At 43.3% G+C, this 27494-nt stretch overlaps 2 protein-coding genes across 3 annotated transcripts in view; one reads left to right on the top strand and one right to left on the bottom strand.

The window, feature by feature from the left end:
* The window catches only part of LOC134349229 (organic cation/carnitine transporter 2-like), an 81545-nt gene that overhangs the window by 51945 nt on the left and 2106 nt on the right, over window positions 1–27494 (bottom strand). The gene's annotated exons all lie outside the window — the stretch shown is intronic.
* Window positions 513–27494, top strand: part of LOC134349231 (uncharacterized) — a 45106-nt gene continuing 18124 nt past the window's right edge. The window contains exon 1 of the mRNA XM_063053243.1: window positions 513–11328. Within this exon, the coding sequence (XP_062909313.1) occupies window positions 3091–4131 (1041 nt within the window). The 5' untranslated portion in view covers window positions 513–3090 and the 3' untranslated portion in view covers window positions 4132–11328. The remainder of the gene's footprint in view (window positions 11329–27494) is intronic.

Below are 27494 nucleotides of genomic sequence, written 5' to 3'. Positions count from 1 at the left end.
CAAATAACACATAAAAATACACAGCCTATATAAAGTAGAAATAATATATGTACAGATAGTATCACTTACTAGTATCACTTACCGGAATCGGGAAGACAGCGCCGAGCACACTGATGATGGTGTGTTAGGCTGAGTCGTCGGAGGTTGGGGTGGTGTAGTAGCCTCTAGCCTCCAGGCCGCCAACCAATACCGACACGCGAAGCATGCAGCGGTGCAGCGGTAGCCGGGACCCACCCAGCACATGTTTAAGAAAAGAGCCAAAATAAACAAGCTAATTAATTAGGTGCCGCCCGGCACGTAAATGTCAGCCCAGATCAGAGGTGATTGCCGATTGCTTAGAGCAAGTGAAATTGGCAATCGCCTCTGACCTGGGCCGACATTTACGTGCCGGGCGGCACCTACTTAACTAACTTGTTTATTTTGAATTTTTCTTAAAGATGTGCTGAGTGCGTCCCGGCCACCACCGCACCACTGCATTCTTCGCGGATCGGTATCGGTCCGCGGCCTGGAGGTTGGGGTGGTGGGACACTGGGGTGTCATGTCATCGTTGTCTGTTTCCATCAGGGCAGGCAGGTCATCTTCTTTTATGTCTGCCTGCCTCGATGTCGAAGGTTGAGGTTTGTCGCTGCTGTGGCTGACGTGGAAGGCTTGAAAAATGACAGTATGCTTGACTGCTTAGCCTCGCGCATGTTTCTATCATACAGTTCTTTGTAAACACTCAAACCATCCTAAAAATATGCCCTAAACCTACGTACCCTTTCAAAATGAAAGTCATACTTTTCGGCAATCATTGCAGTTAAAATCTCACACTGTTGCTTCACGTTCAGTTCCTGGAAGACTTCACTTTCGGTCCATTTGCTACTGCATTCGGTTTCGATTGTTATCCTTTCCTCTTCCAACTGCATCAGCACTTCATCTATCAGTTCTTGGTCATGAGATGCCAAAACCTCTTCAATATCATCTTCGTCAACTTCCACAAGCCAAATTCACATTGTCCTTACTTTGTTCACCACGATCGAAACGCTTAATTATGTCTAGTTTTACGCTAAGTGTTACACCCTTACGAGCTCTTTTAGGCTTTTCCGATGCCTTAGAACTCATCTTGCTAATGGATGTTCAAAATAAATCGACATAAAGCACAGATGCTCACAGGCACGTGTTTAAGCAATGCCGGCTAGAATGCAGTTCCGAGGAGGAGCTTCGCTACTCAGGGCACTTGCTGCCTTTTTTCATAACAGTGAAAACACCTTCTGTTAGCGAAAACAGGTGACTAACGTAGGTCTTTCGTAACAGCGAGGTTTCGTAAAGCAAACGTTCAAAAAGCGGGGGACACCTGTATTAGGGATGCAGAATCAAAAAGGGCAACAAATACACTACTCAAATTATATTTCAATGCACAAACTATAAGAAATAAGATGGATGATCTTGTTGCACTTTTACAGATTGTCGGGTATGATGTTGTGGCCATCACTGAATCGTGGCTGAAGGATGGTTGTAGTTGGGAGCTGAATGTCCAAGGTTATCGGAGGGATTGGAAGTAGGCAGCGGGAGTGCGTGGCTCTGCTGGTAAAGAATGGCATCAAATCAGTAGAAAAATGTGACATAGGATCAGAAGACGTTGAATCCTTGTGGGTTGTGTTAAGAAACTGCAAGGGTAAAAGGACTCTGATGGCATACTCTGATATGGGCCTACAAACAGTAACTGGGATGTGAACTACAGAGTACAATGAGAAATAGAAAAAGCTTGTTAACAGAGCAATGTTATGATCATTCTGGAAGATTTTAACAGGCTGGTAGATTGGGAATTGGATCGTTGTTTCGCTTTTGTACCAGCAGTTATGGTTGAAATGACAATAAAAGCGACTTGACTTGACTTGAAAATCAGGTTGATAGATCTAAAGAATTCAATAAAGTGTCTACGTAGGGCTCATTGGAGGCCCGGGGTTGGGAGTACAGCTCTCGATAATATGTTTCAAAACTCTCTTGAATTTTTCCTATTGTATTCTCCACAAGCTTTGTCTTTAGATTCTTTATTTTATGAATTGTATTGTCTGCTTGTTATTTTCGTAATTTATATGCTAATAATCTAGCTGATTTACCTCCTACTTCATAATTCTTTTGTCTCAGGTAAAGAAAATTTCTTTGAGTTTCCAATGTATAAATATCATCAATTTCACTTTAGATCTACCTAAACTTACAGATTTACAAAATGAATGCCTATTAGAACCAGTAACTGCCAAAGAACTGAATGTGGCCATCTCTAGATTAAAGGCTGGAAAGTCTCCAGGTTCTGATGGGTTTACCTCAGAGTGGTACAAATCGCTGAAGTCACAGTTAGCCCCATTACTACTTAACACCTTTAATTGGATCTTGCAGAGAGGAGAAACTCCACCTTCCTGGAAAGGAGTGATTATTTCAGTTATTCCTAAAGAGGGTAAAGATAAACTAGAATGTGGTAATTATCCGCCAATTAGTGTTCTTAATTTAGATTACAAATTATTTACATCTATATTAGCGCGCAGATTGGAAAAGCTTTTAACTGGCCTAATCCATTTAGAACAGACTGGATTTATTCAACAAAGACAAACACAGGACAACATAAGGAGAACTCTACACATACTAGAACAGGTTATTAAGAACGAGACAGAGACAATGGTTGTGGGATTAGACGCTGAGAAAGCTTTTGATTTAGTTAGTTGGGCATTCCTACACAGAGTGTTAGGAAGATTCAGCTTTCAAGAAAAGATTATTAAAGTAATTCAGACTCTATATGACAGCCATACAGCTCGAATTAAGATAAATGGGGACCTCTCTGACTCCTTTATTTTAGAGAGATGCACTAGATAGGGATGCCCAATTTCTCCTCTCCTTTTTGCGCTATATATTGAACCGCTTGCCCAACTAATAAGACAGTGCGAAATCGTAAAAGGTATCAAGGTGGCAGGGATTGAACAGAAAGTGGCGTTATTCGCAGATGATGTTTTAGTCTATCTGAGTGAACCAGAAAAATCACTTATAGGATTGTTTACACTGTTGGATGACTTTGGGAAAATATCAGGTTATAAAATAAATGTAAAGAAAACGCAGGTTATGTCCCTAAATTATACACCATCCAAAAAACTGCAGGATACATGTGATCTTAAGTGGGAAGCTAAATCATTAAAATATTTAGGAATAACCCTGCCGAAGGATCTTTCAACGCTGTCACAGGTAAATTATGGGCCATTAATTTCAGAGATGAAAGCAGATATGCATAGATGGAATCTTATCCCCTTTTTAAGTTTAAATTCAAGGATAAATACTATAAAAATGAATATTCTCCCTCGGTTACTGTATCTTTTCCGGATTTTACCTGTGGAGGTGGATGATAATCAATTCAGGGAATGGGACAAATGGATTTCCCACTTTATCTGGCAAGGAAAGAAACCTAGAATTCGATATAACACCTTACAGTTAGGGAAGGAAGGAGGAGGTATGGTACTTCCTTGCTTGACAAATTATTTTTTTGCTTCACAGATAACCTCTCTGTTATATTGGTGTAATAGGGAATATAAGGCCAGATGGAAGGAAATAGAATTTGTATTGGTTGACAGTTTTCCTCTACAGGCTTCAATAGCTGACATAGGATTGATGGCCCAATTGGAAAAGTTTAAAAACAGTTGGATAAATCTTACATTAAAAGTATGGCAGAAGGTGGTTAATTCATGTGGAATCAACAACATGTTAAAACTTTTCAGATGGTGTGCATATGATACCGAATTCCTTCCCAACAGAGGAGATAACAGATTTGAACTATGGATAAAGAAAGGTCTTACAACCTACCTCTCATTTACACATAAAAGAGTATTACAAAGTTCCCAATTCCTGCAGGGCAAACATGGCCTAGAACACAATGACTTTTTTAGGTACCTTCAAGTACGACACTATGTTAACCAGAGTTGTAGATATACAGACCTATCAACAGTAGAATTAGAATTTTTCAAGATTCTGAATTCGGCCTGCAGTTCAATACCTAGTAAATCAGTTTCTCGATTATATAATGCACTCTCCCATGCTAAAAATGTAAACACATTGTATATTAAAGAGAAGTGGGAGAAAGAAGTGGGGTTGGTACTTTCAGAGGAGGCTTGAGGGAAAATATGCAGCTTTCAGTGGTCTTCGACTAATTCTTTGACTTGGAGAGAACATAGTTGGAAAAATATTATAAGATACTTCAAGACCCCATATTAGGAAAAATATAAAGACACAAACGTGACGTGTTGGAGAAGGTGCGGCTCCAAGGAGGCAAATCATTTCCATATTTTCTGGGATTGCCCTAAATTAAGTTTATATTGGAAAGGTATTCATAGAACATTAGTTAAGGCACTTAAGACCCAGATACCTCTGAACTTTGAAACGCTCTAGTTGGGGCATGTATTGTTTCTTGAACAGAAGAAAGATATAAAGTTGCTGCAGGCCCTTTTAACGGCAAGTAAGAAATCAATCACTAGGAAGTGGCTACATCCAATACCACCTACATTAGAAGATTGGCACGAATTTATCTTGGAAATATTTAAAATGGAAAAGATGACTTACTCCCTGAGAATTCAAAAAGAAAAATTTTATCAAATCTGGAATAAATGGATTGAATATATAACCCCAAAGCGAGCAGACTTTAGATGATTCTCCTAATGATTTATACTGCTCTTCTCATCAACACAGTAATATTGCTAAAGTAAGCACCCCGGTCTAAATGTTTACTGTTTTTGTTTTTTTTTGGAAAATAGAGAATTAACACAAGTAAAGGAAAAGATTTGGGAAAGGGAGAAAAAATGATAAAATTAAGTAAATAAGTACATTGGGATTGGATAATTATGTTTGGGGGTAGGAGCAAACATGAACAAGTTAGGATATAAACACCTACAATGGTTGTTACATAGGCTTAAATACAACATTTTGGACCAGAAGAAATGGTCAAGAAGAGATATATGGAAATTATTATTAATCCACTATTACTATTATTTTTCTTAACAACTAATATCATTACTTAGCCTAATAGATTAGAATTTCAGCTGTACATAATGATCTATTTAAGTGTCTAATTTCTTTTTATATCATCTTAATGTGTGCTTAGGAATGTATAAATAATTATAGTTTTGTACATATATAAAAAAACGGAAAAGTATACATGTGAAAAAAGTACTTGATACTTGTGAATTCCTTATCCAAATAAAAATAAAAAATTAAAAAAAAAGAAAATCAGGTTGATAATGGATCTCAAAAAGTGAATTTGTTGAATGACTATGTGATGGGATTTTAGAGCAATTTGTCATTGAGTTTTCTCGGGGATCAGGTATACTGGATTGGGTTCTATGTAATGAACAGGAGGCGATTAGGGAGCTTTAGGTAAAGAAGCCCTTAAGAGGCAGTGATCACAATATGATTGAGTTGAACTTGACATTTGATAGGGCGAAAGTAGAGTCCGATGTAGCAGTATTTCAGTGGAGTAAAATAAATTACAGTGAAAGAGAGAGGAGTTGGCCAAAATAAATTGGAAGGAGATGCTGGCAGGGATGACAGAGGAGCAGTAGAGGCTTGAGTTTCTGGGAAAAATGAGTAAGGTGAAGGATAGATATATTTCAAAAACAAAGATATACATAAAGAAAAAAATAGTACAGCCATGGCTGACAAAGGAAGTCAACGTTAATGCAAAAAAAAGAGGGTATACAACAAAGCAAAAATTAGCGGGAAGGTAGAGGATTGGGAAGCTTTTAAAAAGCTACTGAAAACAACTATAAGAATCGTATGATGAAATATGAAAACAAACTAGCAAACAATATCAGGGTGGATAGAAAAAGCTCTTTCAAGTATATAAAAAATAAAAAAAAGAGTTGTAAGTGGATATAGGAATGCTAGAAAATGAGGCCGGAGAAATAGTAACAGGGGATGAGGTGATGGCAGATGAATTTTATGAGTGTTTTGCATCAGTCTTCACCATGGAAGACACCAGCTATGTGCCCGGTGTTGAAGGGTGTGAAGAAAGAGAAGTGAGTGCAGTTACTATTACAAGAGAGAAGGTGCTCAAAAAACTGAAAGACAAAAAGGTACAGAAGTCACCCAAACCAGATGAACTGCACCTGAGGGTTCTGAAAGAGGTAGTTATATAGATTGTGGAGGCATCAGTAATGATCCCTTAAGAATCATTGGACTCTGGCATGGTGCTAGAGGACTGGAAAATTGCAAATGTCACTCCACTCTTTAAAAAAGGAGGAAGGCATGGAAAGGAAATTATAAAGCAGACTTCCTGACATCAGTGGTTGGGAAGATGTTGGAGTCGATTGTTAAGGATGAAATCATGGAGTACTTGGTAACACAGGACAAGGTTGGAGAAAGTCAGCATGGTTTCCTTAAGGGAAAAGCTTGCTTGGCGAACCTCTTTGAGGAGATTACAAGTAGGATGGATAAAAGGGATGTAGTGGATGTTGTATATTTGGATTTTCAGAGGGCCTTTGACAAGGTACCACACATGAGGCTGCTTACTAAGTTAAGAGCCCATGGTATTACAGGAAAGTTACAAACATGGTTAGAGCATTGGCTGATTGGTAGGAAGCAGCGAGTGGGAATAAAATGATGCTTTTCTGGTTGGCTGCCAGTGACTAGTGGTGTTCCGCAAAGGTCGATGTTGGGACCGCTTCTTTTTATGTTGTATATCAATGATTTAGATGATGGAATAGATTGTTTTGTTGCCAAGCTTGCAGATGATATGCAGATTGGTGAAGGGGCATGTAGTGTTGAAGAAACTGGAAGGCTGCAGATGGACTCAAACAGATTAGGAAAAATGGGCATGAAAGTGGCCCAATGTTGGAAAATGTACGGCCATGCACTTTGGTAGAAGAAGTAAATGTGCATACTATTTTCTAAACAGGGAGAAAATCCAAAAATCTGAGATACAAATGGACTTGGGAGTCCTTGTGCAGAACATCCCAAGGTTAACTTGCAGGTTGAGTCTGTGGTGAGGAAGACAAATGCAATGTTAGCATTTATTTCAAGAGATTTAGAATATAAGAGTAGAGATGTGATGCTGAGGAGTTTATAATGCACTGCTGAGGCCTCACCTTGAGTATTGTGAACAGTTTTGGGCTCCTTATTTAAGAAAAGATGTGCTGGCATTGGAGAAGGCTCAGAGGAAGTTCACAATGATGAAAGGTCTCTAATATGAGGAACATTTGATGGCACTGTGCCTGCAACTGCCGGAATTTAGGAGGATGAGGGGGATCTCATTGAAACTTTTTGAATGTTGAAAGGCCTAGACAGAATAGATGTGGAACAGATGATTCCCATGGTGGGATACGCTAGGACAAGAGGACACAGCCTCAAGATAGAGGGGTGTCCATTTAAAACAGAGATGTGGAGAAATTTCTTTAGCCAGAGGATGGTGAATTTGTGGAATTTGTTACCATAGGCAGCTGTGGAGGCCAGGTCATTGGGTGTATTTAAGGCAGAGGTTGATAGGTTCTTTATTAATCATGGCAACAAAGGTTACGGGAGAAGGCTGGGGAGTGGGGCTAAGAAGGGGAAGAAAAGGATCAGCCATGATTGAATGGCGGACGAGACTCAATGGGCCAGATGGCCTAATTCTGCTATGTCTTATAGCCTTATACACACAGTATGTTATCTTATAGAACTACTATACACGTTCATCTTCTATCAGATTCCTTCCTCTCCAGCTCCTTACATTTCCTACCCATCTGGCATCACCTATAACCTTTTAGGAATTCTCCTTCTCTTCCCCCACCTTTTTATTTTGCGGTCTTTAACCTTCCTTTCCAGTCCTGAAGAAGGGTCTTCTCCTGAAACATTGACTGGTTATTCAATCGCATTGATGCTGCTTGATCTGCGGGTTCCTCCAGCATTTTGTGTGTGTCTAACTTTACAAGCAGCTTTTTGCCTCCCACTTGAAGTTCATCCAATAACCTTAATATATACAGAGTAGATTCTGGTTCTTTATATTCATAAAAGATGAATGTTTGCAACTTTCCTTCAGCTCCTTGAATTCTCTTCCAGCTTAAATCGAAACCACATTTTGCAAGTAACTGCCTGATTAACATACTGTATCAGGAAAATGAGAGCAGATCTTATAGAAACATATAAAATTATGAAACGGATAGATAAGATAGAGGCAGGGAAGTTGTCTTCACTGGTAGGTGAGACTTGAACTAGGGGACATAGACTCAAGATTTGGTGGAGTAGATTTGGTGAAGAGATGAGGAAGAACCGATTGTCTCAGAGAATGGTGAATCTGTGGAATTCTCTGCCCAATGAAGTAGTGAAGGCTACCTCAGTAAATATATTTATGACAAGTTTGGATAGATTTTTGCATAATAGGGGAATTAAGGGTAATGGGGTAAAGGCAGGGAGATGGAGATGAGGCCATGGCCAGAATGGCAGAGCAGGTTTGACGGGCCTACTCCTGCTCCTATTCCTTATGTTCTTATGTTCTCAGATAATTTGCCTTCAAAAACAGTTGACAGCTTTCGTCACTTTCAGTTGTGGCTCCATCTAATACTTTTATTAATTCCCTTCAGTTGACTCTATTGCACGGGATGTGGCATACAAATTGAAGCACCTTCAATAACTCCAAAACACTAAGGTTTGGTAAAATACTGAAAGGCTTTTATTCGTTGTACAATACGACCTCCACAGTGAGTGTCTGCTCTCGGACTGAGGGGGAGGGGCAAGGCAAACACCTTTGTACAGGACTCTGGGGGAGGAGCCACAGCAGCAGTCAGCAGAGGGGCGTGTCCAGACACTTAACCCAGTCACAACATATATATGGTTTACCACACAAATAATGGATAGACCTCCAATCAAGTTGCAGTTCTTTCAGCCACTCACAACCGCACAGGGCTGATCCTTCTGTTTTAAGCACATATAAGCCAATTGATTGTGCCTTATTGATTGTTGTATTTCACTGTCACAAAGGTCATTCTCACAGGAGTTCTTTTCTCCAGTGTAAGTTCTTAGTCGGATATCTACAGGCTTCAGTTCAGTATCTTCTAAACTCATTTTGTGAAGTGACTGACAGCCAAACACTATCACTCCAATTCTCATCTCCTTGTTAAATTTGTCGCGGTCCTGACTGTTAATTCCCCATTTTCTCCTAATTCCCTTTGATGGCAGCACACCTGGTTCTCATCAAGCCCTGCAGCATAAAAACCCTGGCTTTGCATCCACTCCTGCAATGAAACCAATAATTCGAAACTACCCCCCAATCCTCCCACCATCCCAAAAGGTAGAAGTCGAACAAAGAGAAGGAATAGGCCGGAATGCACCCCCATAGAAAAAGAAAAAAGAAACAGAACTCAGCGAACTGCTCAATTCAAATAGTGATTTTTAAAAGTTTTTCTTAATTCCCCTCCAACCTTTTACAAGAAAAAACCCATGGCCCTAAGATAAGAAAGCCCTGCAGAGGAAAAAAAATGTTTATGCTTAATCATTAAAAACTAAACTAGGGAATGCAAAACAATCTCCAGAGACGTCAAAACAATAATATTAAACCTAAGCAATGTAATCTCTAACAAAGAAAAATTGGCGCCATTATCCCTTTGACTTACTGCCTGATGAAAAAACACTTTTTAGCAGAAAAACTGAGACTAATTATCTATTTATTCTATTTACTAAGCACTCCACGATGTATATAAGAAAAAGTCTATATAGACTATGAAAACTATCACTTAATTAATGAAGAAAAGGAAGAGTAAAAACCAGTTAACAATCTGTCCACTGTGTTAGTTCACTCAGTATAACAAACAGAGTTCGGAAAAGTCATTCATCAGTCAAAACAAGACGTTCACATCTTCTTTAAGTGGCCCATTGATCAAAGGACATCTTCAACATATCAGAAATCTTCAAAGCCTGTCTTCTTTCAGAAAATTATTCAGCAGACCTAATACCATTCAGACCTCGGCCACCTCCAAAATAGAATTAACATAGTCCAATGCCGCTCGGGGATCCAAAAAAACATATGGAGTCGAATCTTTAGAAAATAATTTAAATTGGGCTGGATAACAAAGTGATGGGAATAATCCCTTATCATGGGCTATCTTCATAGCTGGAATGAATTTGAGTCGCTGTTCCATAACTTCCTGTGGATAGTCTTCTCGAATCTTAGAACCCTTAAATTTAAAGACTCTGTCTCCTTGCATATTTTATGACTTGGTCTTTAACTCTGAAATGAAGAAAACTGACCAAAACTGACCTTGGTTTATCTGGATCTGGAGATCTCGAAGTGAAAATTCTATGCGCTCTTTCAATATTGGGAGGCTGAGGTAGAATGTCCGGAAACAGAGATTGAAACAAATTAGCAAAATAGTCCAATAAATTCCCACTCTCAGATCCTTCCTTCAGTCCAACAATTCGAATGTTTTTCCAACGAGACCTTGTTTCCAAATCAATAATCTTGCGTTGAGCCTTTTCCAAGCGGGCTGAAATATCCGCTATCTGACGCTTTGACTCTTTAAGCTCAGTGTTTAAGGAAATAATATTTTCCTCTACAAACTGTAAACTCTGTCAAAACGATTTCATCTCAGAAGTGTTATTGTCTTATTTTCTTGTTGAGAGCCATCAATGCATGTTCTAAATGCTCAGCCCAGACAGGCATATCTTCTGATTTTTCTTTCGAAGTTTTTCTGTTTCCATTGCTGGATTCAGAAAGTTGCTTTCCACTTCTTAAAGATTGTGACATAACGATAACTATTCCCCTCTAAGATCTGACAAATAAAAGTTAAAAATTCAAAGTTTAAACTGGGGAAAAGGAGGAATTAAAGACAGCCACAGGATTTGAGTGTTACTCCATAGAGCTGCAAGTGGCAGTCCTTTGCATCCACTCATTGCCAGATCGTCGTTTCGCCAGTGTGGTAATTAATGTTCCCGGCTGCTTAGGATTGTGTATTCTAAGTTTTACTTCAGTACCGAGGTTTACCTGTGTAACTCCGTCTCTCTGTGCCAAGAAAAGTATTGTCTACCACTTGCCTTTCTACGCTCCATAAGTTCTGCCCGCCTCCTGCTTTCCTGTTCACCCTCCTGTTTGCCGTTCAGCTCCAGCCACTCCCACACCCTCGTCTGCATCCTAACTCAATCTCCGTGCCAGTGCCCTGCATTTGGGTTCACCCCGTTCTTTGCAACAGAATGATCTGGCCATCATGGACCCAGTGGACACAAAGACCCTTCAACAAGACTCTCTCCTCATTCTGCTCCCAGCCCGGCCGTTTCCACCGCCCCCGGAGAGGAACCCATGCAGCTGGGACCGAACCGCCTTTCTCCCACTGAACGAGTGGAGAATGAGAGCAGGTGAGTGTCTATGTTGTGGCCAGTCCAGTCACTTCTTTGCCACCTGCCCCCTTTGGCCAAAAAGGGGAGGCTCACCAGTAGCAGGGGAGACCCTGGTGAGCCAGACAACATTCCCTTCCGTCCCCCAACCCCGAATGCAGCTTCAAGCCACTTTGTGTTACAACCAACAGTCCCTGTCTCTGTTAGCACTAGTGGACTCCGGCGCAGAGGGAAACTTTTTGGATGAAAACTTAGCCTTCCAAGCCGGAATTCCTCGGGAGCCATTGTGTACCCCCCGGACACCCGGGCACTGGACGGTAGACTCCTGGCCCGAGTCACGCACTGCACGGAAACCCTGCTTCTCCTTCCCTCCGGAAAGCGTCGGGAACAGGTACGATTCAATTTAATTTCTTCTCCTCAATCCCCTGTAGTTCTTGGCCACCTTGGTTAAGCCGTCATAACCCCCACATTGACTGGCCCACCGGGAAGATAGTCAGCTGGAGTTCATTCTGCCATTCCACTTGTCTGCAATCAGCCCTTCCCCCAGTGGAGGTCACCGCGACCTCGTCCGCCTCTGAGACCCCTGACTTGTCCAAGGTTCCCGTAGAGAATCACGATCTGAGAGAAGTGTTTAGCAAGCAACAGGCCCTTTCTCTGCCCCCACATCGACCTTACGATTGCGCAATTGACTCCCCGTCCCCCCCCCACCCCCGGAGCCTCACTACCCACCAGTTGGATGTACAACCTGTCCCGACCAGAAAGGGAAGCTATGGAGACTTACGTAAATGACTCCCTGACAGCTGGCATTATCTGACCCTCATCTTTCCCTGTAGGCGAAGGTTTCTTCTTCGTGGAGAAGAAAGATGGCTCACTACATCCCTGCATCGACTACCGTGGCCTGAACAACATTACCATATAGAATAAGTATCCCCTGCCCCTTATCAACTCTGCATTCGAGCCCCTTCACAGAGCCACAATTTTCTCTAAGTTGGATTTGCAATATGCCTGTCACCTGCTCAGGATAAGGGAGGGAGACGAATGGAAAACAACTTTTAACACCCCACCTCGGTCATTTCAAATATCTGGTCATGCCATTCGGTCTCACCAATGACCCCACTGTCTTCAAAGCTCTGGTAAATGACGACCTTAGGGACTTTATTAACTGTTTTGATTTCGTTTATTTGGATGACATCTTAATCTTCTCCCGTAATCTTCAGGAGCACACCCATTACGTCTGTCAGGTCCTTCAGCGGCTTTAGGAGAACAAGCTATTTGTTAAGGCAGAAAAGTGCAAGTTCCATGCTCGTTCCGTCATCCTCCTGGGTACATCATTGAGAGCGGGCAGGTGAGGGCGGATCCCGAAAAGATCCGGGCGGTTGCGAAGTGGCCAAAACCGACGACACTCAAACAACTCCAGCAATTTCTGGGATTCACAACCTTCTACTGTTGCTTCATCAGGGATTACAGCTGGGTGGCAGCGCCCCTTACTCAGCTCACCTCTCCTGCGACCCCTTCCACTGGACCCCCGAAGTGGACTCAGCCTTCTCGGAGCTGAAGAGGCATTTCACCTCCGCTCCCGTCCTGGTCCATCCTGACCCCTCACGCCAATTCATTGTGGAATTCGACGCCTCCAACTCCGGGGTGGGAGCAGTCCTTTCCTAATGCTCCTTCCCAGACCAAAAGCTCCATTCCTGCGCCTTCTTCTCTCGCGTCTATCCTCCACCGAACTGAACTACGACATTGGGAACTGAGAGTTGCTGACCGTCCAACTCGCCTTGGAGGAGTAGAGGCACTGGCTGGAGGGAGCAGAACGTCCATTCATCGTCTGGACGGAACATAAGAACCTGGCGTACATCCAAACAGTTAAACGCCTTAACTCCCGCCAAGCCTGTTGGGCACTATTTTTTGGCCATTTCAAATTCACCCTCACCTGTCATCCTGGTTCTAAGAAAAGGAAGCCAGATGCTGTCTCTCGTCAATACGTCTCTGAGGAGGGCCCTTCCAACCCTGATACAATCTTTCCACCATCCTGTGTTGTGGCTGCCTTCACCTGGGAGATCGAGTCCATAGTCAGAGGCCCGATGGATTCAACCTGACCCAGACTCTGTCCGGTCTCAGGTTCTCCAGTGAGGGCATAGTTCCCAGTTCACCTGCCATCCTGGAATCGATCAAAATCTGTCCGTTCTGAAGCGACATTTCTGATGGCACACCATGGATGCTGACACTCGCTCCTTCGTCTCTGCCTGTACTATGTGTGCCCGTGGAAAAGCCTCTCATCGACCACCTGCTGGGCTGCTTCGTCCGCTACCTGTCCCTGGCCGCCCTTGGTCCCACATTGCTCTGGATTTCGTCACTAGACCATCCCTTTCACATGGTAACACTGATGTACTCACAGTGGTGGACCGTTTCTCCAGAGCCGTGCACTTCATAGCCCTTCCCAAACTCCCTACAGCTCGTGAAACAGCCGACCTCTTTGTCCAACACGTCTTCCGCCTTCATGGAATTCCCTCTGATATTGTTCCTGGCCGGGACCCCCAATTCACCTCTCAAGTCTGGAAATCCTTCTGTCAAGCCCTTAGGGCTTCAGTAAGTCTGTCTTCCGGTTTTCATCCACAGACTAACGGTCAAACGGAGCGAGCAAATCAGGATTTGGAAGCAGCACTGCGCTGCATATCCACCAACAACCCATCATCCTGGAGCACCCATCCACTTGGGTGCAGTATGCCCACAACTCCCTGGTCAGCACCGCCACTGGTATGTCCCCTTTCGATGCTCCCTCGGATATCAACCCCTTTGTTTCCTGCCCATGAAGACGACATTGCTGTGCCTTCAGTTCAGGCCCATCTCCACCGATGCTGCAAGGTCTGGAAGGATGAACACTCAGCCCTGCTCCGCTCCGCTGACCGCAACCGCAGTATAGCCGATCGCCACCGGATTCCAGCGCCCAATTATCCGCCTGGTCAGAAGATTTCACTCTCTTCAAGAGACATCCCCCTCAAGAATGAATCCAAGAAACTCACCCCTCGTTACATCGGACCATTCGAAATCGAGAGCCTCATCAACCCCTCAGTGTTCAAACTCAAACTGCCCAGATCTATGCACATTCATCCCACATTCCACATCTCTCAATTGAATCCTATCTCTGTCAGCCCTTTGAACCCTTCCACTGAACCTCCTCCACCCACCCGGGTCATTGATGACTAGTCAGTTTACACCATCCGGCGAATACTGGATGTGCGCCGTCCAGGCAGGGGTTTCCAGTACCTTGTCGATTGGGAGGGATACGGTCCTGAGGAGCACTCCTGGATTCCCCGCTCATTCATTTCGGACCCTTCCCTCATCCGAGATTTCCATCGTGACAATCCGGGCAAACCTGGTGGTTCGCCTGGAGGCTTCCATTGAGGGGGATGCTGTCACGGTCCCAACTGTTAATTCCCCATTTTCTCCTAATTCCCTTTGATTGTGTTACGGTCCCGCCCGTTAATTCTCCATTTTCACCTAATTCCCTTTGATGGCGACACACCGGGCTCTCAAGACCTGCAGCATAAAAACCCCAGCTTTGCATCCACTCGTTGCCAGATAGTTGTTTAGCCGGTGTGGTAATTAACGTTCCCGGTCGTTTAGGATTGTGTATTGTAAGTTTTACTTCAGTACCGAGGATTACCTGTGTAACTCTGTCTCTCCGTGTCAAGAAAAGTATTTGTCTACCGCTTGCCTTTCTACACTCCGTGTCAAGATAAGTTCTGCCTGCCTCCTGCTTTCCTGTTCATCCTCCTGTTTGCCGTTCAGCTCCAGCCACTCCCACACCCTCGTCTGCATCCTAACTCAATCTCCGTGCCAGTGTCCTGCATTTGGGTTCGCCCCATTCTTTGCAACAAAATTAGGTTAAATCAATGCCCCCCTAAAGCAATTTCATACTTGCTAACACCACCCCCCCCCCCCCCCGCCGCAATAGTAAATTTCTGGCAAAAACGCATCTACCATATGCTGATATGATAAAAATGATTCTGCTTTAAATTTGGTATTTGTCTTTAAACCTAGCTTACAGCAGCTTAGGTATTAATATGAACCTTGAGGTTGATGGTGTACAGCAAGAGCTGAAATATCTGATTCAAGTTGTGACTGCAAAATCCTTAAGTCCCCTCACATAACAATATCCAAGCAGTTTTTGTCTTTTGTGATTATGTGGTTCACTGCACTGGAGCCTCTTTCAACAAGGTAGGAGGATGGAAATACAATGAAGAGCAGTACAAAGAGCAGTTCTCCACAAACCAGGGAAATTTGTACGACAGTGAAGCCACATACCACAAAAAAATGACATTTTTGAAAAGCCCTTTTGCTTCTTCTTCATTCTGAATTTCAGTTATTTCTTCTTGCAAGCTCTCTTCCTGTTCTTCTACTTTGAAAGGAAATGGGTTAATTACCCAGTCTGGAATTTCCAGATCATTCAAATCCTTGAATTGATTCTGGAAATCCTTCTTCAGTGACTGCAAATGCAGGCAGTACTCTTGCAAATCACCATCTGTGAAAGAGAGTTCCATGGTCTCCATTCAGGGAAATTGTGAGATCATTCTTCTCACAAACATGCTGCAGGAACTCAGCAGGTCGGGCAGCATCTGTGGAAAAGATCGGTCGACGTTTCGGGCCGGAACCCTTCTTCAGAACTGTAGAGGGAAGGGGCAGAGGCCCTATAAAGAAGGTGGGAAGGAGAAGGGTGGTCAGTTCCAGGTGAAAAACCAGTAAGGGGAAAGATAAAGGGTGGGGGAGGGGAAGCAGGGAGGTTATAGGCAGGAAAGGTGAAGAAAGAGTATGGGAAAACACAATGGGTAGTAGAAGGAGGTGGAACCAAGAGGGAGGTGGTAGGCAGTGGGGGAGGGGGCAGAGTGACATGGGGATAGGGGAAGGGAGGGGGAGGGAATTACCAGAAGTTGGAGAATTCCATATTCATACCAAGGGGCTGGAGACTACCTAGACGGTATATGAGGTGTTGCTCCTCCAACCTGAGTTTAGCCTCATCATGGCATTCTTCTCCTGATTTTTTGCTTTTATATTTCTAAGCTTCTGATAAAAGTGGACACTTCACATTTTGCCTGGATTAAATTGAAACTCACATAGAAGTTCAATCTTGTATTCCAAGCTCTTGTTCACTTTAAGCAAAAATTCAACTTCAGTGTCAAAAAGATTAAAGAAATGTTTTAAGTAGTAGCCTTTTGACAGCCAATATACTTCAGTGTGAAGAAGCAATCTTTTAAACTCATTGTTATCTTGCCATAACTGGTAAAATTTGTAATTTAATGGATGAGATTTAATTCTGTTGATAGCAGGTATTGAGCCATGCTTGAAAAAAGTCACTGGCTGAGGTTTTTGGCTGAGATGTTGACAATGAATTACATAATGGATTGTAAACAGACTTGGAATTTCTTTTTTCATAAATGCAACTAAACCAGCATGGTGACCTGTCATATATGGTGTTCCATCTGTTGCACAAAAATCATGTTCCAAATTGGAATACTTTTATCCTCAATATACATTTTGAGTTCATCGTAGATTGATTCTCTGATGATATTTGTAAAAAGTTAAAAACAGAAGGGAATCTCTTCATAAACTTTTCATTTTTTGCTAAACCGTATTAAGGCCAATAGAAATGCCTTATTTTCTTGCACAGTTGACTCATCCAGTTGCATCCCAAATTCTGTGTTTTGTAGCTCTGTGCACAGTTGATAATCAATATCTTCACTCCTTCTGTTAATACGATGAGCTACGGTGTTATTACTCAGAGGAATTGATTTTAAAATACTGGTATCCATCTTGAGAACAGTGGTGAACATATCTGATGCAGCAGGCATTATTAATCTTTCACCAATTGTATAAGATTTCCCACGCTTTGTTATCATTTTGAAAATGTTATAAGAAGCATTGAGACCACTATCAAGGTCATTTTTAGCATTCTTGGCAAATGACTTGAGTGTACAATGCTTTTCAAATGCTTCTTTCATCTTCTGGAACTGAGTAACATCATAAGTAGCCTTTTCAGGGTGTCTTTTACAGAAGTGTTCCTGTCTTGATGATCTCATGGCTTCATGAGACAGTACAGTATTACAAATAAGAAACATGGGCATGTTTCAGAAAGGACAGGGAGGGGTACAAAAGAGATGGGGGCATGGCATTGCCGATCAGAAATAGTGTCATGGCTGCCGAAAAGGAGGAAGTCATGAGGCATTGTCTACAGAGTCTCTGTGGGTGGAAGTTAGAAACAGGAAGGGGTTAATGAATCTACTGGATGTTTTTTTATAGACCACCCAATAGTAACAGGGACATGGATGATCAGACAGGGAAACAGATTCTGGAAAGGTGTAATAATACCTTTGTTGTGGTGGGAGATTTTAATTTCCCAAATACTGATTGGCATCTTCCTAGAGCAAGGGGTTTATATGGGGTGGAGTTTGTTAGGTGTGTTCAGGAAGGTTTCCTGACACAATATGTAGATAAGCCTACAAGAGGAGAGGCTGTACTTGATCTGGTATTGGGAAATGAACCTGGTCCGTTGTCAGGTCTCTCAGCGGGAAAGCATTTTGGAGATAGTGATCACAATTCTATCTCCTTTACCATAGTATTGGAGAGGGATAGGGGCAGACAAGTTAGGAAAGCCTTTAATTGGAGTAAGGGGAAATATGAAGCTACCAGGCAGGAATTTGGAAGCATAAATTGGGAACAAATGTTCTCAAGGAAATGTACGGCAGAGATGTGGCAATTGTTCTGGGGATATTTGCGTGGAGTTCTGCATAGGTACGTTCCAATGAGACAGGGAAAGGATGATAGGGTACAGGAACCGTTGTGTACAAAGGCTGTTGAAAATCTAGTCAAGAAGAAAAGAAAAGCTCAAAGGTTCAAAAAACTATGTAATGATAGAGACATAGAAGATTATAAGGCTGGTAGGAAGGAGTTTAAGATTGAAATTAGGAGAGCCAGAAGGGGCCAGTAGAAGGCCTTGGTGAACAGGATTAAAGGAAACCCCAAGGCATTCTACAAGTATGTGAAGAGCAAGAGGATAAGACATGCATATCAGTGGTTGGAAGGCTAAATATCATATACCCAGGGTTTCTGATGATACTACACAAGGTAGGATAATGAGTACAGAGAAAATATAGAAGGTTTTGATGGGGGGTATGGACAGATCTGAATGAATGGGAATGAATTTGGCTGATAGAAATTGGAAAGATATGTGGGCAGGCACTTTGATGCACATAATTGAAAGTGGATCACGTGTTAAATGGTGAGAGATTGTGTTGCATTTATGTTCAATGGGGACTTAGCTGTGTCTGGGTATAAGGAATTAAATATCATTTAGTTATTTAAAATGGGAGCTTCGAGAGCATTTGTCCGTATGGGCCTATCAACAGAACTTTACCAAGAGGGATTTCTCACAGGTCGGAGGTGGTTATTTAAAAAGGGAGCTTCGAGAGCATTTATCCATTGTATATGGTCTATCAGCGGCTATAACTGGAACATCAATCGTGAGTTAGATAGCAAGAAAGGTTCAGGCATAAAAGGGAGACACCACCTAGCGGAAACAGTCGTCGACAGAGTGATCTGAAGCAGAGGGGTAGGGCTTTGGCGATAACGGGCTGAGGTGAGGTAAGTTACCTGAGAGGAATAGAAACAGGAAATACAGTGGCATGGAAAAGTTTGGGCACCCCTGGTCAAAATTTCTGTTACTGTGAGTAGTTAAGCGAGTAAAGGATGACCTGATTTCCAAAAGGCATAAAGTTAAAGATGACACATTTCTTTAATATTTTAAGCAAGATTACTTTTTTATTTCCATCTTTTACAGTTTCAAAATAACAAAAAGGGAAAAGGGCCTGAAGCAAAAGTTTGGGCACCCTGCATGGCAGTACTTAGTAACACCCCGTTTGGCAAGTATCACAGCTTGTAAACACTTCCTGTAGCCAGCTAAGAGTCTTTCAATTCTTGTTTGGGGGATTTTCGCCCATTCTTCTTTGCAAAAGTCTTTCAGTTCTGTGAGATTCTTGGGCTGTCTTGCATGCACTGCTCTTTTGAGGTCTATCCACAGACTTTCAATGATGTTTAGGTCAGGGGATTGTGAGGGCCATGGCAAAACCTTCAGCTTGCGCCTCTTGAGATAGTCCATTATCCAAAATCATTATCCTGTTGTAGAAGCCATCCTCTTTTCATCTTCAGCTTTTTTACAGATGGTGTGATGTATGCTTCCAGAATTTGTTGGTATTTAATTAATTCATTCTTCCCTCTACCAGTGAAATGTTCCCCGTGCCACTGGCTGCAACACAAGCCCAGAGCATGATCAATCTACCCCTACGCTTAACAGTTGGAGAGGTGTTCTTTTCATGAAATTCTGCACCCTTTTTTCTCCAAACATACCTTTGCTCATTGCGGTCAAAACGTTCTATTTTAACTTCATCAGTCCACAGGACTTGTTTCCAAAATGCATCAGGCTTGTTCAGATGTTCCTTTGCATTCCTTTGCTGAATTTTGTGCTGAGGACGCAGGAAAGGTTTTCTTCTGATGAACCTTCCATGAAGATCATATTTGTGCAGGTGTCACTGCACAGTAGAACAGTGCACCACCACTCCAGAGTCTGCCAAATCTTCCTGAAGGTCTTTTGATTTGCCTTTCTAGCAATCAACGAGCAGTTCTCTCAAAAAGTTTTCTTGGTCTTTCAGACCTGAACATTACTCCTCCATTCCTGTTAACTGCCATTTCTTAATTACATTATGAACTGAGGAAACGGCTACCTGAAAACACTTTGCTATCTTCTTCTAGCCTTCTTCTGCTTTGTGGGCATCATTTATTTTAATTTTCAGAGTGCTAGGCAGCTGCTTAGAGGAGCCCCATGGCTGCTGATTGTTGGGACAAGGGTTGGGGAGTCAGGGTATTTATAAAGCTTTAAAATTTGCTTCACCTGGCCTTTCCTAACAATGACTGTGAACAAGCCATAGCCCTAATAAGCTAATTAAGGTCTGAGACCTTGGTAAAAGTTATCTGAGAGCTCAAATCTCTTGGAGTACCCAAACTTTTGCATGTGCTCCTTTCCTTTTTTCACTCTAAAATTGTAGAAAACAATAATAGTACACTAATCTTGCTTAAAATGTTGAAAAGAATGTTTCATCTTTAACTTTATGACTTTTGGAGATCAGTTCATCTTCTACTCACTTAACTATTCACAGTAACAGATATTTTGACTAAAGGTACCCAAACTATTGCATGCCACTGTATGTCCGTGAGGCCGGTGTTCTCTGCTGGGTGTCAGATGTGGGGAAATTCGGGAACTCCCAGCCTTCCGGCCGGCCACATCTGTGCCAGATGCATTGAGCTGCAGCTCCTTAGGGATTGCGTTAGGGAACAGGAGCTTCAGCTCATTGACCTTTGTCTGTTTAGGGAAAGTGAGGAGGTGATAGGGAAGAGCTCTAGGCAAGTAGTCACACCAGGGCCTCGGGAGACAGGTAAGTGGTAACAGTCAGGAGAGGGAAGGGCAAGAGTCAGATACTGGAGAGTACCCCTGTGTCTGTCCCCCTGAGCAATAAGAACTTCTGTTTGAGTATTGTTGGGGGGGGGGAGGTGGGGGGGATGGCCTACCTGGGAGAAGCAACAGTAGCTATGCCTCTGGCACAGAGTCTGGCTCTGTGGCTCAGAAGGGTAGGGAATGGAAGTAGGCAGCAGTAATAGGGGACTCCATAGTTAGGGGGTCAGACAGGTGATTCTGGGGACGAAAGAAAGAAACACGGATGGTAGTTTGCCTCCCAGGTGCCAGGGTCCGGGATGTTTCTGATCATGTCCACGATATCCTGAAGTGGGAAGGTGAATAGCCGGAGGTCGTGGTACCAATGGCATAGGTAGAAAAAGGGAAGAAGTCCTGAAAATGGATTACAGGGAGTTAAGAAAGAAGTTTGGAAACAGGACCTCAAAGATAGTAATCTCAGGATTACCGCCTGTGGCACGTGACAGTGAGTATAGGAATAGAGTGAGGTGGAGGATAAATGTGTGGTTGAGGGATTGGAGCAGGGAGCAGGGATTCAGATTTCTGGATCATTGGGACATCTTTAGGGACAGGCGCGACCTGTACAAAAAGGATGGGTTGCACTTGAATCCAAGGGGAACCAATATCCTGGGAGGGAGGTTTGCGAAGGCAGTCTGGGAGAGTTTAAACTTGAAATGCTGCGGGGTGGAAACAGAACTGAAGAGACGGAGGAAGGTGTGGCTGGCTCACAAATTGAGAAAGCTTCGAGACAGTGTGAAAGGGAGGATATGCAGGTGAGAGAGAAAGGATACACTCAGACTGATGGTTTGCAATGTGTCTATTTTAATACAAGAAGCACCATGAACAAAGCAGATGAGCTTAGAGCGTGGTTCAGTACTTGAAGCTATTATGTTGTGGCCATTACAGAGACTTGGATGGCTCAGGGGCAGGAATGGTTACTTCGAGTACCAGGCTTTAGATGTTTCAGAGAAAACTGGGAGGGAGGCAAAAGAGGTGGGGGCGTGGCACTGTTGATCAGAGATAGCGTCATGGCTGCCGAAAAGGAGGTATTTATGGAGGGATTGTCTCTGTGGGTGGAAGTTAGAAACAGGAAAGGGTCCATAACTCTACTGGGTGTTTTTTTATAGACCACCCAATAGTAACAGGGACATGGAGGGGCATTTAGGGAAACAGATTCTGGAAGGGTGTAATAATAAAAGGGTTGTCGTGGTGGGAGATTTTAATTTCCCAGATATTGATTGGCATCTCCCTAGAGTGACGGGTTTATATGGGGTGGAGTTTGTTAGGTGTGCTCAGGAAGGTTTCCTGACACAATATGTAGATAAACCTACAAGAGGAGAGGCAGTACTTGATCTGGTATTGGGAAATGAACCTGGTCAGGTGTCAGGTCTCTCAGTGGGAGAGCATTTCAGAGATAGTGATCACAATTCTATCTCCTTTATCATAGCATTGGAGAGGGATGGGAACAGACAAGTTAGGAAAGTGTTTAATTGGAGTAAAGGGAAATATAAAGCTATCAGGCAGGAACTTGGAAGCATAAATTGGGAACAGATGTTCTCAGGGAAATGTACAGCAGAAATGTGGCAAATGTTCAGGGGATATCTGCGTGGTGTTCTGTATAGGTACATTACAATGAGACAGGGAAAGGATGGTAGGGTACAGGAACTGTGATACACAAAGGCTGTTCAAAATCTGGTCAAGAAGAAAAGAAAAGCTTATGAAAGGTTCAAAAACACTAGGTAATGATAAAGATCTAGAAGATTATATGGCTAGCAGGAAGGAGCTGAAGAATGAAATTAGGAGAGCCAGAAGGGACCATGAGAAAGCCTTGGCGAGCAGGATTAAAGAAAACCCCAAGGCATTCTACAAGTATGTGAAGAGCAAGAGGATAAGACATGAGAGAAAAGGACCAATCAAGTGTGACAGTGCAAAAGTGTGTATGGAACTGCAGGAGATATTAGAGGTACTTAATGAATACTTTGCCTCAGTATTCACTATGGAAAAGGATCTTGGCGATTGTAGGGATGACATAGCAGATTGAAAAGCTTGAGCATATAGACATTAAGAAAGAGGATGTGCTGGAGCTTTTGGAAAGCATCGTTGGATAAGTCTCCAGGACTTGATGAGATGTACCCAGGCTACTGTGGGAGATGAGGGAGGAGATTGCTGAGCCTCTGGCAATGATCTTTGCCTCATCAATGGGGACGGGAGAGGTTTCAGAGGATTGGAGGATTGCCGTTGTTGTTCCCTTTTTCAAGAAAGGGAGTAGAGAAAGCCCAGAAAAATTTTAGACCAGTGAGTCCTACTTCAGTGGTTGGTAAGTTGATGGAAAATATCTGAGAGGCAGGATTTAAGAACACTTGGAGAGGCATAATATGATTAGGAATAGTCAGCATGGCTTTGTCAAAGGCAGGTCATGTGTTACAAGCCTGATTTAATTCTTTTGAGGATGTGACTAAACACACTGATGAAGGTAAAGCAGTAGATGTAGTGTATATAGATTTCAGCAAGGCATTTGATAAGGTGCCCTGTGCAAGGCTTATTTTTTTTAAATGTAATTTTTATTGAACTTTCAAAGTGAATACATGAAAAGATAGTGTCAACCCTCCCCCCTCCCCTTAACCCTCCCCCCCAATATATACTCCTACCTAAAAAGAAAAGAAAGAAAAAAAAGAAAAAAAGAGAACTGCCTGGATATTGGAAGGTTTCCACATGCTCCATGGGATTCAAAATAAATTTAGTATATTTATTTATTACTTTCCCCAAGGGACCAAGATCTTTATCATCGGAGCAACTAAATATGCCATCCTATCTTTTGTAAATAAGGGCGCCAAATATTCAAAAATGTTTCATATTTATCTCTTAAATTATAAGTAATTTTTTCAAGTGGTATAGAACTAGCTATTTCATTGTTCCAACGATTCATACTTAAATACGAATCAGATTTCCAAGTAACTGCTATAGCCTTCTTAGCTACTGCCAGTGCAATTTTTATGAATTCTTTCTGATACTTAATCAATTTAAGTTTCGGTTTTATCCCTTCAATATCACCTAATAGAAATAATACAGGATTATGTGGAAATTGAGTTCCAGTAACTTGTTCCAATAAGATTCTTAAATTTATCCAAAAAGGTTGAATTTTAGAACAAGACCAAGTAGAATGTAAGAAAGTACCAATTTCTTGATTACACCAAAAACATTGATCAGATAGATTTGAATTTAATCTATTTATTTTTTGTGGTGTAATAAATAATTGGTGTAAAAATTATATTGTACTAATCTAAGTCGAATGTTTATTGTATTTGTCATACTGTCAAGACAGTCTTGACCAATTTGTTTCATCAATATTAATACTCAGATCCATTTCCCATCATGCAAGGCTTATTGAGAAAGTAAGGAGTCATGGGATCCTAGGGGACCTTCTTTTGTGAATCCAGAATTGCCTTGCCCAGAGAAGGCAGCGAGTGGTTGTAGACAGGTCATATTCTGCATGGAGGTTGGTGACCAGTGGTGTGTCTCAGGGATCTGCTCTGGGATCTCTTCTTGTCATGATTTTTATAAATGACCGGGATGAGGAAGTGGAGGGATGGGTTAGTAAATATGCTGACGACACAAAGGTTGGGGGTGTTGTGGATAGTGTGGAGGGCTGTCAGACATTGCAGCAGGACATTAATAAGATATAAAACTGCGCTGGTTCATTTTGGTAGGTCAGATATGATGGCAGAATGTAGTATTAATGGTAAGGCCCTTGGTAGTGTGGGTGATCTTGGGGTCTGAGTCCATAGGACACTCAAAGCTGCTGCACAGGTTGACTATGTGGTTAAGAAGGCATACAGTGCATTGGCCTTCATCAACCATGGGATTGAGTTTAAGAGCTGAGAGGTAATGTTACAGCTATATAGGACCCTGGTCAGACCCCACATGGAGTAATATGCTCATTTCTGGTCACCTCACTACAGGAAGGATGTGGAAACTATAGAAAGGGTGCAGAGGAAATTTACAAGGATGTTGCCTGTATTGGGGAGTATGCCTTATGAGAACAGGTTGAGTGAACTCGGCCTTTTCTCTTAGGAGTGGCAGAGGATGAAAGGTTATCTGACAGAGGTGTACAAGATGATGAGAGGCATTGATGGCGTGGTCAGTCAGAAGCTTTCTCCCCAGGGCTGAAATGACTAACATGAGAGAGCACTATTTTAAGCTCAAACAACAGGAATTCTGCAGATGCTGGAAATTCAAGCAACACACATCAAAGTTGCTGGTGAACGCAGCAGGCCAGGCAGCATCTATAGGAAGAGGCGCAGTCGACGTTTCAGGCCGAGACCCTTCGTCAGGACTAACTGAAGGAAGAGTGAGTAAGGGATTTGAAAGCTGGAGGGGGAGGAGGAGATGCAAAATGATAGGAGAAGACAGGAGGGGGAGGGATAGAGCCGAGAGCTGGACAGGTGATAGGCAAAAGGGGATACGAGAGGATCATGGGACAGGAGGTCCGGGAAGAAAGACAAGTGGGGGGGGTGACCCAGAGGATGGGCAAGAGGTATATTCAGAGGGACAGAGGGAGAAAAAGGAGAGTGAGAGAAAGAATGTGTGCATAAAAATGAGTAACAGCTGGGGTACGAGGGGAAGGTGGGGCCTAGCGGAAGTTAGAGAAGTCAATGTTCATGCCATCAGGTTGGAGGCTACCCAGACGGAATATAAGGTGTTGTTCCTCCAACCTGAGTGTGGCTTCATCTTTACAGTAGAGGAGGCCGTGGATAGACATGTCAGAATGGGAATGGGATGTGGAATTAAAATGTGTGGTCACTGGGAGATCCTGCTTTCTCTGGCGGACAGAGCGTAGATGTTCAGCAAAGCGGTCTCCCAGTCTGCGTCGGGTCTCACCAATATATAAAAGGCCACATCGGGAGCACCGGACGCAGTATATCACCCCAGTCGACTCACAGGTGAAGTGATGCCTCACCTGGAAGGACTGTTTGGGGCCCTGAATGGTGGTAAGGGAGGAAGTGTAAGGGCATGTGTAGCACTTGTTCTGCTTACACGGATAAGTGCCAGGAGGGAGATCAGTGGGGAGGGATGGGGGGGGGGGGGACGAATGGACAAGGGAGTTGTGTAGGGAGCGATCCCTGCGGAATGCAGAGAGAGGGGGGGAGGGAAAGATGTGCTTAGTGGTGGGATCCCATTGGAGGTGGCGGAAGTTACAGAGAATAATATGTTGGACCCAGAGGCTGGTGGGGTGGTAGGTGAGGACCAGGGGAACCCTATTCCTAGTGGGGTGGTGGGAGGATGGAGTGAGAGCAGATGTACGTGAAATGGGGGAGATGCGTTTAAGAGCAGAGTTGATAGTGGAGGAAGGGAAGCCCCTTTCTTTAAAAAATGAAGACATCTCCTTCGTCCTAGAATGAAAAGCCTCATCCTGAGAGCAGATGCGGCGGAGACGGAGGAATTGCGAGAAGGGGATGGCGTTTTTGCAAGAGACAGGGTGAGAAGAGGAATAGTCCAGATAGCTGTGAGAGTCAGTAGGCTTATAGTAGACATCAGTGGATAAGCTGTCTCCAGAGACAGAGACAGAAAGATCTAGAAAGGGGAGGGAGGTGTCGGAAATGGACCAGGTAAACTTGAGGGCAGGGTGAAAGTTGGAGGCAAAGTTAATAAAGTCAACGAGTTCTGCATGCGTGCAGGAAGCAGCGCCAATGCAGTCGTCGATGTAGCGAAGGAAAAGTGGGGGACAGATACCAGAATAGGCACGGAACATAGATTGTTCCACAAACCCAACAAAAAGGCAGGCATAGCTAGGACCCATACGGGTGCCCATAGCTACACCTTTAGTTTGGAGGAAATGGGAGGAGCAAAAGGAGAAATTATTAAGAGTAAGGACTAATTCCGCTAGACGGAGCAGAGTGGTGGTAGAGGGGAACTGATTAGGTCTGGAATCCAAAAAGAAGCATAGAGCTTTGAGACCTTCCTGATGGGGGATGGAAGTATATAAGGACTGGACATCCATGGTGAAAATAAAGCGGTGGGGGCCAGGGAACTTAAAATCATCGAAAAGTTTAAGAGCGTGAGAAGTGTCACGAACATAGGTCGGAAGGGATTGAACAAGGGGTGATAAAACAGTGTCGAGGTATGCAGAAACGAGTTCAGTGGGGCAGGAGCAAGCTGAGACAATAGGTCGGCCAGGACAGGCAGGTTTGTGGATCTTGGGTAGGAGGTAGAAACGGGAAGTGCGGGGTGTGGGAACTATAAGGTTGGTAGCAGTGGATGGGAGATCCCCTGAGCGGATAAAGTCGTTGATAGTGTGGGAGACAATGGCCTGGTGCTCCTTCGTGGGATCACGATCGAGGGGTAAATAAGAGGAGGTATCCGCGAGTTGTCGCTGTGCCTCGGCAAGGTAGAGGTCAGTACGCCAGACTACAACAGCACCCCCTTTATCAGCGGGTTTAATAATAATGTTAGGATTAGTGCGGAGGGAGTGGAGAGCAGAGCGTTCCGAAGGAGTGAGGCTGGAATGGGGACAAGGTGCGGTGAAGTCGAGACGGTTGATGTCCCGTCGGCAGTTGGCAATAAAGAGATCCAGAGCAGGCAGAAGACCAGAGCGGGGTGTCCATGAAGAAGAGGAGGGTTGAAGACGGGAGAAGGGGTCATTTTAAGCTGCCTGGCAGTAGGTACTGAGGAGATG

Source organism: Mobula hypostoma, chromosome 7 (assembly GCF_963921235.1).
Source record: "Mobula hypostoma chromosome 7, sMobHyp1.1, whole genome shotgun sequence".
In the NCBI taxonomy this organism is placed as follows: domain Eukaryota; kingdom Metazoa; phylum Chordata; class Chondrichthyes; order Myliobatiformes; family Myliobatidae; genus Mobula; species Mobula hypostoma.
This window is presented reverse-complemented; position numbering and strand designations above follow the sequence as displayed.